The sequence below is a fragment of the Cyclopterus lumpus genome, chromosome 13 (assembly GCF_009769545.1).
Source record: "Cyclopterus lumpus isolate fCycLum1 chromosome 13, fCycLum1.pri, whole genome shotgun sequence".
NCBI classification, from domain to species: domain Eukaryota; kingdom Metazoa; phylum Chordata; class Actinopteri; order Perciformes; family Cyclopteridae; genus Cyclopterus; species Cyclopterus lumpus.
In genome coordinates, this window is record NC_046978.1 from 14,326,214 (window position 1) to 14,341,752 (window position 15,539).

The 15,539-nt window shown below is 41.9% G+C and overlaps 1 protein-coding gene across 1 annotated transcript; it reads right to left on the reverse strand.

The window, feature by feature from the left end:
* Positions 1-1,913: 1,913 nt before the first annotated feature.
* Positions 1,914-6,413, reverse strand: LOC117741641 (lysosomal amino acid transporter 1 homolog). The gene is made up of 7 exons (XM_034548792.1): positions 6,114-6,413; positions 5,772-5,901; positions 5,224-5,311; positions 4,705-4,814; positions 4,449-4,550; positions 3,179-3,364; positions 1,914-3,008 (listed from the first exon to the last, which is right to left on the reverse strand). The coding sequence occupies exons 1-7, from the start codon at positions 6,311-6,313 to the stop codon at positions 2,892-2,894; spliced, it is 933 nt and encodes a 310-aa protein (XP_034404683.1). The 5' UTR covers positions 6,314-6,413; the 3' UTR covers positions 1,914-2,891.
* Positions 6,414-15,539: the final 9,126 nt, after the last annotated feature.

The window sequence follows — 15,539 nt, forward strand, 5'->3', positions numbered from 1 at the left end:
TTGTGGTTTCCCCAAATACTGTTATAACATCTTAGGTACCGCGCAGATTGGTTTGTAATAATAATAGCTGCAAAACACCAGGAACATTAGAGACATGAGAAGTTTAACACTGTACATTATTGTTCCAATTATTGTTGTGGAAATTATGGCAGATTTATATTGTACATGTTATACTATACACATTTTAATATTTACATTTGTTTTAATGTTTAATTTATTTCTGATGTGTTTTTTTTGTTTTTGTTTATTGTTATGCACCTTTCCACCAAGTCAAATTCCTTGTATGTGTAATGTATACGTGCGTGTATTAAAAAGTAAAAATGACAACACAAGAACAAAATTGAACTTTAACTTTGGATGCATGAATGTGCACAACAATCAACTATAATATCCATCAGCTAAACAAACCTACTAATATGTTCAATATAATATGTTCAAGTGTAAAACATTAGAAATTACTTGGCAGTGATGGTTGATTAAAATCCAGAGAAATGTATTTATTTTGCTCATCTTTTCCATCTCAACAAAACAACATTGAGTGTGGATATACTTTATATTGCAGTTTATTAAAGTTTTGTACAATATATATATATATATATATATATATATATATATATATATACAGTAATTGTCACACATACCAAGGTTTTACATACAGTTAATATCATAAGACATTGTCAGTACACATACCCTGGTACGGAGCTTCGAATTACAATATAACTGGTCATGTGCAGTTCACCTTAAAAAAACAAATGGACGTTGAATGCTTTAAGAAAATAAATACATAAGAGCAAAACACTGACCAATAAGTAAAAACTGCAACATGTTCTACAGTTTATAGTAATACTATATACAATGAATACGTCATTATTTGTGCTAGATTTAAAAAACTATATCAGACTCATATTAAAGGATTTGGAATGGGATCAAAGTATGAATCGTGCAATACAAAACTAAAAAAAGATTTGACTCTTAGTTGCAAATAAGTCAGAAGAAATCCCCCAACATCAACATATTTACACATTATTGCATCAGCTGTCCGGCTTCTAAAAGAAGAAGAAAAGAAACAGCCAGACATGCTATTGTGATGATCATGAACAACACATTAACGATAATTTTCTAGAAACATTGTTTGAATTGTATATTTCACATTTATTAAAATGCAATGTGTGCGAGCGAGCCAGCTCTTCATGTACTCAAAACAAATCATGTCCACGCTATAATGAGGTAGAGATGTAAAGTCCTGTAGTGATGACGCACCACAACACTCACCGTGTAACATGTGGCCCAACATCGACGAGCTGTTTAGCGGTTCCGCTAATGAGCTAAACGCATGTCCAATAACTTAAAGTGCTCGTCATCAATACGCCTATTTGTTCGGTTTTATTTTTTGCTCTGCTTTGTTGTCTATTTGTTTCCTGTTGCTCTTTGAACGTTCAAAAATAGAGATAGGAAAAAAAAAGTCTATTAAAAATAAATGTTTGATCTTCTCTGCTTGAATCAGACGTGACAGGACAAAGACACACCTTAAATATGCAAACTAATTTTGAGCCTCATTGCTTCAACAAGTCTTCAAGAGAGTCCCATTATTGTTCCTATTCTTAGTTCCAACTGAAAATATGTCGTCAAAAAGTCATGACTTCGATCAAAGAATGTGTTTTGGAGATGTTACAAAAGTGAAGAGGACGCTATTACAAGAAAACAGTTACTGCTGATCATAACAATTACAGAGGCAGATCATATTTTAGGAATAAGACAGGGTAAAAAGAGAAAACATGTTTCACTGTATTTTGTAAAAAAAAAATAACATCACTGCCAATATTTCAAAAGATCGAACTTATATTTAATTCTAAAATAATTTAGTTCCGACTTGGATATATATATATATATATATATATATATATATATATATATATATATATATATATATATATATATATATATATATATATATATATATATAGAACATTTATATTAAGACTGTATTTAATTTATGTTAAAGGCACGAGTGTGTTTCTCGAGGAAAAAAAAAAGCTTGGAACAAGAAAGCATTAAAATACAAAATCCCTTTGAAATAGAAATTAGGTCATTACACACATGAGCGTGTTTCAGGTGGAGGGATGGCCCGCCCCCCTGCTGCTACGAATACATCTGGCTAAATAAATGTCAGGCAAACTAGAACGTTGACAAATCCAGGAAGAAAAAAAAACCTTAAAAATCACACAATCTGCCAGGTTCACAGAAAAACCATCACTGTTGGTTCCTCCGTTACTGTGCTCACACACACTCTGTATTTTATGGCACTCGAATACCCAATCAGGTAATAAATTGACCATGCATAATATTGCAATCCTCCACAGCAGTGTGTATTACCCTGTCCAAAAATGTGTGAATATAACAGGCACTTCATTCTTCCATAAAGCTTGCGTTTGTTAAGAGACGTCTGGCACCTCCTCTGTGCGTGTTTGGTCCCCAATGGCCAATAAAAACAATGCGGTTATTCCATCCAAAACAAAAAAATCAAGTAATACCAGTGGGGAAATGTATAAAAAATGCCCGTAAAATATTTCACTGATGCTTACTCACCTGCCTCGAGAGAAACAGACAGAAATGTCTCTAAAATGGTACTGTTGGCATTTTCTGTCCTGCTGCCACAGTAAAGCACACAAAAGTTGATCATCTTAACGGCATACAATTATGACTATAAAGGCGCGCTGGAATTGCCTGCTGGTATCACAACATGGCTGCTGGAACAATGCTTCTGCAACGTCTCCTCCGTTCTCTGACGGTGGAACGAGTGAATCATCACCACAGAAGGATCTAAAAACAAATCGTGGACTGAGCAGTCCATTCCTGACGTGCGTGGGACACCCTGGCGTCCATTCAGTGTCCTACAACACTGACAGCTCCACTTCCTCACACAGCAGAGGCTCCACCTCTGGGACGCTAAGTAGCGTGCTGCCTTTGGCCGAGTGGTTCTTCCTGTACATGATGAACTGGGCGGTCACCTGACCAGGTCAAGGCTCAAACACAAACACAAAGAGTCGAGCAACGTTATCGTCCCGGAGACCAAAAATTGGAGACAATCTGATTCAAGTTGTCACATGCAGGGATTATCAGAAGACATGACAGATAAGACACATTCACCTCGTGGCTGAACTTGGGAGTTAAAGGATACAAAGAAGTCAAGTATGAGGACTCCCAGGCTGCCGATGAGCCAGGCCAGATGTTTGATGATGAAGGTCTGTTTGGAGCCCTTCAGTGCAGGCAGCACCACGATGACGCTAACCCCATATGTCCCATTGCCCATCATGGCCAGGGCAAACAGCAGGTAAGAGGTGCCCTCCGTAGACTGTCGCTGGAACTGGAATGAATAGAGGTTACGGCATTTCGTTGATGGACCAAACGGCAGGACTTGCACTGGACTTGTAGCCATCGTTCCCTTATTTACTTTCGTACTGTGCTGTTGCTACAGCATCACCTCCTAGTGTACATATGTAAAAATAGCACACACACAACACACAATATGGCTTTACCACAAGCCAGGTGTCTGTGTCACTCACAACAAGGGATTTACTTCCTGTGTACTTGTGTGCCAAATAGTCGTCATTGTATCTTTTTTTTAATCAACAAATGGGTAAATGGGAGATAAACGACTATGAATTCCTTCTATTAGCACACACTGTACTGTCTGTGTCTGTAGATAGATAAATAGATCACGCAGATTTAGTCGTTTATGCTAAATGTAGGAACTAACAACTGTGTCATGCAGCACCAACAGCAGGAAGGATGTCACTTCTGAGAGCATCCGTCCAAGATTGCGAAACCGAAGAAACATATTAACCACTGTAAACTTGACTGAACAATGTTAGTTACCAGTTGATTATTAAATGAGCTGGACACAAACAATACCAGAGTAGTACTAAAGGTAATCACAATAAAAGACATATCTATATACATTTATATATTGTCACTATGGCTGTTGTTGAGAAAACATTTGGGGCTATCTGCTGAGAAAACAAGCCTGTTTCAACATGTAGGATTTACCGCGGGGAAAATCCAACTTAAATGATTTACAAAAGTCAGGGTGAGTGTGCGTGTGTGTGCCCAGAAGTTTCTCTGGCACTCGCAGCATGAGACGATCCCCTCTGGTGATTAATATCTGCAGTCGAGCCAGGATGTTTCTCTAACACAAACAGCACCATTGTGCTCGACGGCTGGTTCTTATTTTCACACACATATACTGTGATACGCACACACACATCCCACCTCCGCCTTCAAAACACACCCACGGTCACCGTTGACAACGAGGTGACATATAATGAGTGCAGTTTCCCCTGAGAAAGCTTTCCAAGATCTCCCGCCAGGAGGGCGCACGCTCGCATGCAAGCCGAACAAAACATCACATTGCAACTGGAGACCCCCGCGCCAAACGATTTGCCACTTACATTTTTATAAAGTTGGGGGAAACGGGAGCTGAGGTAGAATATAGATGCTAGGTATCCACATATGTAGCCGGTGATTTCCACCGATTTAGAGGTAGCTGGACTCTGGCAGAGACAAGAGTGAAACATTAAAAAGTGAATTAATGTGTGTCCAATCAACCCTGGAAAAAAATAAAGGGACCCAAATTTAAATTGGAAGCACCTTCATTTAACACCTGTACATATAGATGCAAATATATACGGCACAGAATCTACCTACCTGGGTGTCTAAAGATGCACTATTGTCTACGATGAGTTTGGGTAAAGCCAGGAGAACTAACGTAGCAGCGCCACACCACATGAAGCACAGCCACTTCAACACAGGGCTTTCTAGAGCAAACACACAAACACAAAAAAAATAACTGACAGTGAAGACATGTAAATACACCCCCACACACACATACACAACATGAGTTAACACTCCTGTAGTGTCTGCAGCTATTGTGTTACACTAGACAAGTGCAAGAGATATGAATTGTGTACGACCGGCATTACAAGTAAACAAAACTATCATACTATGCCGGGCTGTGTGCAGTTTGCGGATAAGTCTCAGCATGAGTTATTAGGCAGTCATGTACTTTTGGCCACTTATCATAGGCAAAATAATGTTTGCAACGGCATCTGTCATCTCTGAAGTTAGCAGGTGCCTGGCTGTCATGCAATGCAAACAAATAAATAGAAATGATTAAGTCAACAGCAGGAAATACTTCCTTACTTTTAACTCAATGTCAGGGCTTACTTCTGCTGGAGCTGTTCTTGATCTTATAGTAGAGAAACTGGGAAATGAGAATCAGGTCAGTGAAGATGTAGAACACCACCGTGACTACCTGAGAGAGGGACAGGGAAAAACATTGTTTTGCAACATTTGCAACATTATTTGGTAAAAAGTAGATGAGTGCATACTGTGTAATGGTTCCCTCTATAGAGCAATAAAGGCTAGTAAAAAGGTCAAAATTCATGTCTTAATAATTCAAAACCCCAGAAACCTTGTGCACCATAGTTATAGCGTCATACTTTTTTTTTTTTTTTAAGAAAGCAAACTGAATTTGACAGTTTCATGCGCAGCAATTGCAAACAAACATAGATATGTTCAAAAACCCGCAGCGAAAAGAAGGCCTGAACACAGCTTGATCTGAGATGTAATAACTCACAGACTTCAGGGACGAGAAAGGAAATTAAATATGACCACAACTGAGATCTGCCAGGGACCAATAACACCAGGGTGGATGGGGTTCACAGTACAGACACGTATACACACTGAGGATGAGAGAGCATGTTTGTGTTTACCTGAATGGGCAGCTGGCTGGTGAGGTAGCAGCCTGCAAAGCTGGTCAAATCTCCACTGAAGAGGAAGAAGAGAAAGCCGAAAGACATGGCCTCTTCCACTTTACCGTTCCGATAGGCCTCATAGAACTGCCTATAGATGGATGGATGGATGGGTGGATGGACAGACAATTGGATAGATAGATCAAAGATAGATGGATGGATGGATGAATGGACAGATGTATAGATGGATCAAAGATAGACGGATAGATACAATCACAAATCCCCAGCACTTTAACCAGATTACTGGGTTGCACTTCAAACAAAGTCAAACTTTATTAACATGGCAGACATCCCGTTACTTACGGCAGAGTGGACAGCAGGAAGCAGAACATGGACACGAGACCGATCACCACGCTGCAGTACTCCCACACATTCTCCACACACTCCTCCAACAGGTAGAGGATCCACGGGGTCCCGTTGACACACACCGGCCGGCCTAGAGCCAGAGCCGTCCAGTTGGCATCCACGTCCGCACTCTTCCCAGGGAACCGCGCGGTGGCCATGTCGTTTATGACGGCACCTGCAACACCAGCTGCAGGCTCCCTCCTCCTCCTCCTCCTCCTCCTCCTCCTCCTCCTCCTTCCAATATGTGAGTAGATGTGAATGTATTCTGACAACAAGTCCCCAGTGTTAACAGGTCTGACACACCTATCTCGTGAAACAGATGTGTAAAGACTTGTTCTGTCATTTGACGAGTCTGGAAAAGAAGAAGAAAACATTTTAAAAAACTGCATCAGGTAAAAAAAATTTAACAAATGAGAAAAAGTGAGAAGTGTTACAACTGCTTTATAGTTCATCCCGAATCAGTAATTACGCCTTTAATTCGTGAAACTCCTCCGTATTTTGTGATGATTGCTCATTTGGGGTCAATTTGAGCTGAATTTGCATTCCGTTTAGACACTGTCATTAAGGCTAATTTACTGAGACTTGAGGATGAGACGCTAACACATAAAGATGGGATAGCAATCAGCTTCCGGTTACCGCTCAACAGATGAAATGGACTCCGTTATACTGCAGAGTGTTACTGGGTCTGCGTAGATTTCCGCCACATCCTCGCACATTTCCGTGAGCGGTGTGTCTGGCCTTTGAAGAACATTGTCGATTAGCTCCTAGCTTAATGTTATCCATCGCTGGTGGTCTCTGAGTGACAAGACATCCTGAATGACATCACAACATCCGGTGAGGATTTTCAAAATAATATCCCGACAGACCGTTATTTCTATACTGAGGTGCAAATTGATTAAACAAAAGTATGTATGTATCATGATTTGTTTCTAATTAATGATGATTTATTGTATACTGTCTCATATACACATAGGCCCTAAGTGCATATGGGATTGACTGTACAAATACGATGTGATTCCATGCAGCACCGCTACAACGAACAGTTTTGCCCAATCTAATTTAAAATAGAGATGTTAAAGTATGGTAACTAATTTATAAATTCATTTTTGTTTTGTCTGATATTTTCGAAATTTCAAAATAGGATGTTTTCTTTTGATAACGTGTCCTCTCTGTGTCTGTACCTCACAGTATTAAAGGAGACAAATCCTGCTCTTTTGTTTTGAAAGCTGAGACGACGCGCCGGAAACTTCCGATGGATGATGCCTGGGGAAATACCACCACCCAGAGCCGTCTGCTCTCTATGCGGCTCTGCCGCCACCTACTGATCACATGGACCTTTCATCAGTGCAATATTAAAAGAGTAATAATGTAATGTAATAGTTAAATAAATGCCACTAATTTACACTTGTACTGGGCTGCACCTCAAACTAGAAGAAAATCATGTGTCTTCCTTGTTGGGCATTCCTTCATTAGATTATTGTACTAGCCTATTTCAATAATGTATTTAAACAATCGTACTGCTACTACCTCTACTACTACTGCTACTATCACTACCACCACTAATAATACTAATAGATTGTTGGCTTGGCTTTAAGCTGACAAACGTAATATGGCCTTTACCTTTTCCTCTGCACCCCATGTACAGTATACTATATATTGGAATGCAGCCATGAAGTCATTAGGCCTCATGTACCCCCCCCCCCCCCCCCCCCCCCCCCCCCCTCCTCTCTATCCTCACTGTGGTACCATGCTGCTTTAAACGGCTCCTTGTAAACTCCGAGACATCATCATTTCAAGTATCTGTTTGCAAAAACAAGAGCAAAGTCGACCCCGTACAACAAAAAGGTTACATTATTTACAATCTATACCGAATTGCTGCAACAGGAGAGCTACAGAAACTAAAAAAACGTGTGAATCAAAAGAAGTATTGATGCCACTGCAGATGGGAAGAAACCGTCCGCAGCCTAAAACTTAAAGCCACGACCTAAAATGACCGGGACACTTGGTGAATTGCTGTAGCCTCATCGGTGTGTAACTAGCTGACGAAAATCTACGAGCTCCCTTCCGTATTTCCCAGAGAGCACTTGAAGCCCCCCTCCTGCCACCTGCCTCCTCCATCCACCTGTTGAGCCGCGCGCGCCTTCGTCGTCGGCCGCACGATGGCGCGCTTTCTAACGGTGGACGACGTTGATGATTAAAAGGCTTTGCTCTGTGGGAGAACTTGAAGCCGTGCACGGGTGATTTGTGTTGCTATGTTCCGCTTCGGACCGAGGTTTGGACTTCACGAACGGCGCTCCGCTACCCAGTGTCCGCGCGTCCTCGTCCTCGTCCTGCACGGAGCAGGTAAGCAGTCCGACTCTGGGGGTTAGGAATTAAATCAGCCTCTTTTATTTATTTTTCTTCTTCTTGTTGCATAGCATTCTGTTATTATAGAGACCAAAACGCGTTGCCTGGCTTAAGGCATGAATGCCACCCACATTCCCCGATGTCGCGAAAGGTGACATGGATGACGCGGAATCGTGCGTCGAAGCACCGATGCGCCACGGTCCCTCCTCACCGGGCATCACATGCATTTCATTTGTGAAATCTAAATCGGAATACACAGGGGGGAGCACGCAGGTGGATCGGAGAGGGCTTTTCGTGGGTTGTCGCCAAAGGAACTGAATGCAATATAGTTGTTAATTATGATGTGCTGACTACACATATTGCCCTCATACGATACACTGTAGAGGTAAGATTACAGAGTACATATGACACTTTATAGGGAAAAGTTTTAGGTTTGGATGGAAACATTGAGGTATATGCTGGGTAGTTATTTTACACCTGTTTTACTTTCATCCAGTCCTCTCTCTCTCTCTCTCTCTCCCTCTCTGGAATGTGTTTTTGGAGCTTGAAAGGCAAGTTCAGTCGCATTACTCACATTTAGTCTTTGCATTTCTTCTCTCAGTGTGTGTATGTGTGTGTGTGTGTGTGTGTGTGTGTGTGTGTGTGTGTGTGTGTGTGTGTATGTGTGTGTGTGTGTGTGCGTACGTGCGTGCGTGCGTGTCTCTGTGTGGCTACGCAGAGAGGAGGGACTCCTCAAGGTCACAGACTTCTGAGACAGGCATATCTTGATGTCCCAGGAAAGGAGGAGACTGTCCTGATTATTATTATTATTATTCATGCATCATTTAAATCCTCTTTTGGCCTATACGCCGCAAAAGGAATTTACTTTATATACAAAACTGCTGGACACGCCATTCAAACAGCAGGTTGCAAACCATTCATTCATGTTTTCATTTATTTTTTCCTTTCCTTCCAAATCCGTCACGTGGAGACTGCCAGTTTATCACAGGGCCAGGCAGATGCATGGACACATACCCAAGCCCATATTCGCTTGCTTCTCTCCACATCGCAAAGACCAAATCAAATATTGTTGCATTTTATTGTGTCATTTATGCATGTCGCCTACACCGGACTGCTAGTCTTTAATTTCAATCACCATTGGACTTGGTTTCACAAAAAGCTCCATTTGTTATATTGGAATGAGGACAAACCCGTCTTCTAATCTCATCTTTTGCATTTCCTTGTTCTGATGGCATTTAGGTGAATTTCAGCTACAGGTCAAATTAGGTTGTATGTATATATTTTTTTTAATTCTTTTTTTGAGGAGACCAACTTGATGTATAAATGTTTTCCAGGACTCTAATACATAGGCCCGATCGCCTATTCAATCCACCTACTCACACACGAGGTGGGAAATCAAAATGATGTTTAGAAGGCAAGTTGTGAAATGATTTTTAAATTTAGAGACATATTAAACATGTATTGAGGATATTTGAACGCAGCTCACAACATGAGTTCCTAATGTTTGATGCACTGAATTTATTCCTTTAAGCCTGCCCTCCTGGGTCAGACCCATATGTGCTGAAACCAGAACATGCTTCCGTTCAGCTCTCTGACTTTGGGCTGCTGAAGGCAGAGGGGGGACTAATGAATAATGAATGCTTTAGAAAATGTGTGTGTATGTTAGTTGGCCGAGTGTGGCGGTAATGCACTTCTCCAACCGGCACTTCTCCTCTCTGGAAATCCTCTCAGCGGTCGAGAGTCTCACAGCGCAGCAAAGAGGATTCCCCCCATCACACTTTTGGTGGGATTCAATGCTATTTGACACAGTTATGCCAACAGAGACTCCGAGACACACACACACACACACACACACACACACACACACACACACAGAAACCAGTTCAAATCAGTCCAGGGTATCTTATTTTTGTTTGTTTTTCTGTAACCAATCTGGGTTAAATCTGTGGGTTTATGAAGAAATCCTCTAGTTTATGTCTGAATTCCATACTGTAGCGTTTCAATAGAAGCACTACGGAGCTGGAATGATCCATTGATTAGTCCATCAGCAGGATGAAAGGCTACGGAGGATGCATTGAACCCTTTTTACCATAGCTCTTTGGTATTCATAACATATCTTCAGTATGACATATCTGCAGTGTGACATCCATAAGTGGCACACTTAGTACTCTTGTGGTCTGGTTCCCCTTTCTCTTATCGTGTCCATAGTGACACCAAATCTCAGTCTCTGTTTTCTCTCCACATTTCCAACTATGTCTTTCTTTATCACTCGGTGGCTTCAGTGCGTCTTTACAGAAGCGATTTTCTCCGGCTCCTGTTAATTCCCAATCATTGCTCCACGGCTGCATAACTGCAGGGCATAAATAATGGATAACTTTCCCTTTTGTCTCACACACACACACACACACACACATGCACATATAATGCAATTCACTCATACATTATGCTCCGATGCAAAACTTTGGGGGGTCTATGTTTCAAGAAGAGTTCTCTGCCGCAGCGTGGACCTATTTCCAGAGAAGTCCTCAGGGAATCTCTTCATAGTGACTTAATCCTCTTACTTATTCATGACATCAGGTTACATAACTGATAGGCCCGGTTATAGGGAATAACTACCAATGAAATAAGCCTTCAATCATACCATTAGTATGGACAGTCTTCTGCTCAGGATGTGACAGGAAGATATGACCGGAGACAGCGTGGCATAGTTTGCCCGTTGGATGTGTGGAGATGAAAACTTTTTAGTTGTTGTCACGCAGATATTCATTTTGGGACCTGATCGTTGCCTGAGATGCTTAACAGGTTTCTCAAGGAGTCCTGGAATGATTCTGCTGCACTCAAACCGGCAGAAGGCGGATCGGATTAGAGCCGATTCGGGGTTCAAGCTCCTCCGATGTGAGGATTTGCTGGTCACTGTAAACTGAATATCTTTGGTCGTTTGGACTTTTGGTTGAACAAAACTAAACCTAACTGTGAGGTTGAGGAATTTATATAACAAGTCACGTTCACCAATTTTGAGTCTCAACGAGTCATCGATTTAATTGAGAAAATAATAGGCGGAGTAATCAACGGTGAACATGATCATCAGATCAAATGAGCTTGTGCATATGTCTCACTGTGGCTCAAGTCATAAGGAAGTGTTGCTACACATGCAAACCTTTTGATTCACTGAGCAGGCCTCATTTATCAGGAAACCCTCCAACACCAGCAACAAGGGCCATACAGGTTTGAGCTAACTCATTCCAGCATTTAGTTCTGCGCTATTCGCACGAAGAAAGCTTATTTTAGTGCAATCTTAAAACACAGGATTCTTGTTTGCATATTGGTAGAAATGAACAAAGCATACACTGATTCGCTATGACACATTTATTATGATATCTTAGTGAATGTATACGTTATCAAACCGTGTAGCTCCAAAAAGAGCAAACATTATAGGTGAAAATCCAGAGATCAAATGGTTCCTGACTGCAAAATTAATCTTTGTCTTTGTCTCAATGGTGTGAGATGAGGAATTTCAAATGTTTAAAAAGAAGAAAGAAAAAGAAAAGCCAGGCGAGTTCAGGCAGCCTCTACTCCAAACAGCTTCTTAATAATGCCGTGCATGAATAAAGACTGAAAGAAAGATACTCAGTCAGATATGAAGCAGTAATGTAGAAAAAACAGTGGAATGCAGTTTTCTTTTTTCTTCAGTCTCTCCCTTTCACTCAGTTCCTTTCTAAAGTATGTGTGCGAGTATGTGTGTGTGTGTGTGTGTGTGTGTGTGTGTGTGTGTGTGTGTGTGTGTGTGTGTGTGTGTGTGTGAAAGATGTCTTGCAGGCCGAGCAGGTGCACATTACACAGGGAGGGATAGGGCCCACTGAGCAGAGAGAGGGAGAGAGGGGGGAGACGTGGGAGGAGGGGGAGGGAGGTCTGTCTTACAGGTCATACAAAAGAGCCAGTGTGTTCTCTCTCACTCTCAGAGAGCTGAGTGAAGACAGTAGAGGCCGTGGTGGAGGAAAGAGAGAGAGAGAGAGGGAGAGAGGGGGGGGGTCTCTTCTGTCACATTGTCCTCAAATAGCCCCCTCACCTTTTCGCGCCCCAGCACGCCCCCCCCCTGAGCCGGAGCCGGGTGATTAATAGTAACTTGCTGATTGTTTAAGAACTGAAATTCCTCAGACCCATTTTTTTCCTCTGCTTTCACACACACACACACACACACACAAGCAAGGCCACAGCCACAGTGGCGCTCGGTCACTCAGACAGGCTGTGACATACTGAGAACAGGAAAGGATAAGTAAATATACACAACAGGAGAGAGAGGTACAGTGTGTGTGTGTGTGTGTGTGTGTGTGTGTGTGTGTATGTGTGTGTGTGCGTGTGTGTGTGTGTGTATGTGTGTTTGTGTGGCATTCAGGTAGAATAATGGAAGCTCAGTATGCGAGTTGTCTGCAGGTTTCACAGGGAATTCAGGACACAGAAACATTATCCACCTCTGGCTCTTTCTCCTCTGTAGCTCTGTTGAGTGTTTCCGACTCTCATTCCTCCTTCTCTCCTGGTGCCTCTGCTCTTGTTTTAGTTTTTTTCTTTTTCTGTTGTCTCTCTCAGATCCTCTGTCTATCTCCCTCTGCCTCTGCTTTCTTTCTGGATTTCGCACTGGATTACTTTCTGAATTTCGTTTGAATCAACACCTCTCAACAAACATCCTAAACTTCATGAAGGTATATTGCAGGACCGCATTGTTGCTATATGTACCTAATAAACTCACAATCCTGTTGCGTCAACATTCAAGAATGCACATATGCAGTGTGTGTGAATCTATATATAAATATATATATATACAAAAAACGCTGCAGGTAATTGATGTCTGCTACCCTTCAACACACACACACTGTACCTCCAGCCATGCACAGAAGTAGCTTTCATTGCTGCTTGTACAAGGATAATAGGGTTTTGTGTGTCTGCCTGTGTGTGACGGATAAATCGCTTCGCTCAGTGTTTATCGTCGTTTTGTTGTTTTGGCCCCAGCGGCCTGGCTATAGGAATTCCTGATGTGGTACCATGGCAATGAGCGGGTTTCTATGGCCATCGCCGACTTGGCAGGAGAGACAGCGGACTCCCAAGTGCTCCGCTTTGTGCCTTCCTTTGCTTCTAGCTTGGTCTCGCTCCGATGTAACTTTCAGAGAAACGGCGCGATGATTGTGGAGAAAAGCGGGTGCAGCAAGACAATGACACAGATACATATGCTTATCCTCTCAAACGGAGGCAGCAGACAAACAGGGTGGCTGCTTTGAAGAATGTGTGTGTTTCCTACTTGAAAATGTGTCTATAAAGACAACGGAGGAACATGCACAGTGTGTGTGTGTGTGTGTGTGTGTGTGTGTGTTTAGTTTTTTATATGGGAGTACAGATATGCTTTGCGTTGATTGAAACACATTGTGCACGCTCGTGTATGTATGTGTGTGTATGTGTGTGTAAAACTCCCCTCCTCTCCTCCGGTTCCCCCTCATAGTGTTTAATGTTTACTTGAGGTTCACAGGAACAGTAATAATGGTTAACGTTGTGCTTTTGAATTCCCACAACTCTGCCTCCATTCATAAGACTTTAAGCCAGATGACTGTTTGTTCTCATTGGACCATTTATGTCACTATGACTAAATAACCAGTACTGACAAAAGACATATGAGGAATATAACCAATCAAATAATACATTTGCATACATTTAACCCTCTTCAAGATTGTTGATGTAAATACTGGTTTAGCCTTTTATTGCAACATGGGTCGTACTTTTATTTGAACCCAGCACAGTGGAATGTGCACTGGACTGAACAATGCAACGCAGACGGTCACCCAAAATGCCACCGAGGCTGCATAGTTTAAACAAACATCTCTGTGGAGTGGAAAATGTAGTCACACATTCCCAGAGTGCATGCATGCGTGTGTCTGCGTGTATATGTGCGTTTGTGTCTGTGTGTGTGTGGTGTGTGTGTGTGTGTGTGTGTGTGTGTGTGTGTGTGTGATTGTGAGTGAGTGTGTGTGTGCGCGTCTGTGTGTGTGTGTTCACACGATGGTAAGTATGTATGATTCTGTAACTGATATGTCACACATCTATGTCACACATAATAATAATAATAATAATAATAATAATAATAATAATAATAATAATATTCACGGGGGGGTCACAGGGTCAAGTGGCTATGGTTCTGGGGTTCTGGTGGAGAAAGAGATATTTCAGGTCCTGGATTTTCTTCACGCTGCTCATTGTTAACAATCCGATTAGCAGCTTCAGATGCTAATCAGAGTTGCAGAGTTGATTCACAAGTAGACGGTTTACAAGCTCATTTTAAACCCATTTTTTAAAAGCGAAATCATTTTCAGACGACAGCCAGTGGATTCTGAGATTGCATTTTGCCTCTTTGGTCTCCACGCGGACTGTGTAACTGAATTCAACCAAAGCCTGCTTCAACGTGATTGGTCGATACTACTCAGACAACGCACTTGTCTGAGTAGTCTGATGCCAACATCTCAAAAGAGATTATTCACGTTAGCTTAATTCAATTCAATCCAATTCAATTCAGTTTATTTTGTATAGCCCAATATCACAAATTACAAATTTGCCTCAGAGGGCTTTACAATCTGTACACATACGACATCCCTGTCCCAGGACCTCACATCGGATCAGGAAAAACTCCCAATATTAGAAAAAAACCTTTCAAAAAAGGGAAGAAACCTTCAGGAGAGCAACAGAGGAGGATCCCTCTCCCCGGATGGACAGAAGCAATAGATGTCATGTGTACAGATAAACAGTGTTACAGAGTTACAACACATTCAATGAATATGACAGAAATGCATGAATAATTAGTAGGTATGGACCACGATCCAGACCTCCACAATCCATGAAACAGAAGGAGGTAGAGAGGAGGGGGGGCGGGGCGCATCAGCAGGGCCAACGCAGGAGGCCGGCCCACCAGGCATCAGACACCTCCAGGTCCAATGGACCCTATGAGACGTGAAGTCACAACGACTCCGGGGAGGAAGCAGAGTTAATAAGGTGCAATGGAGA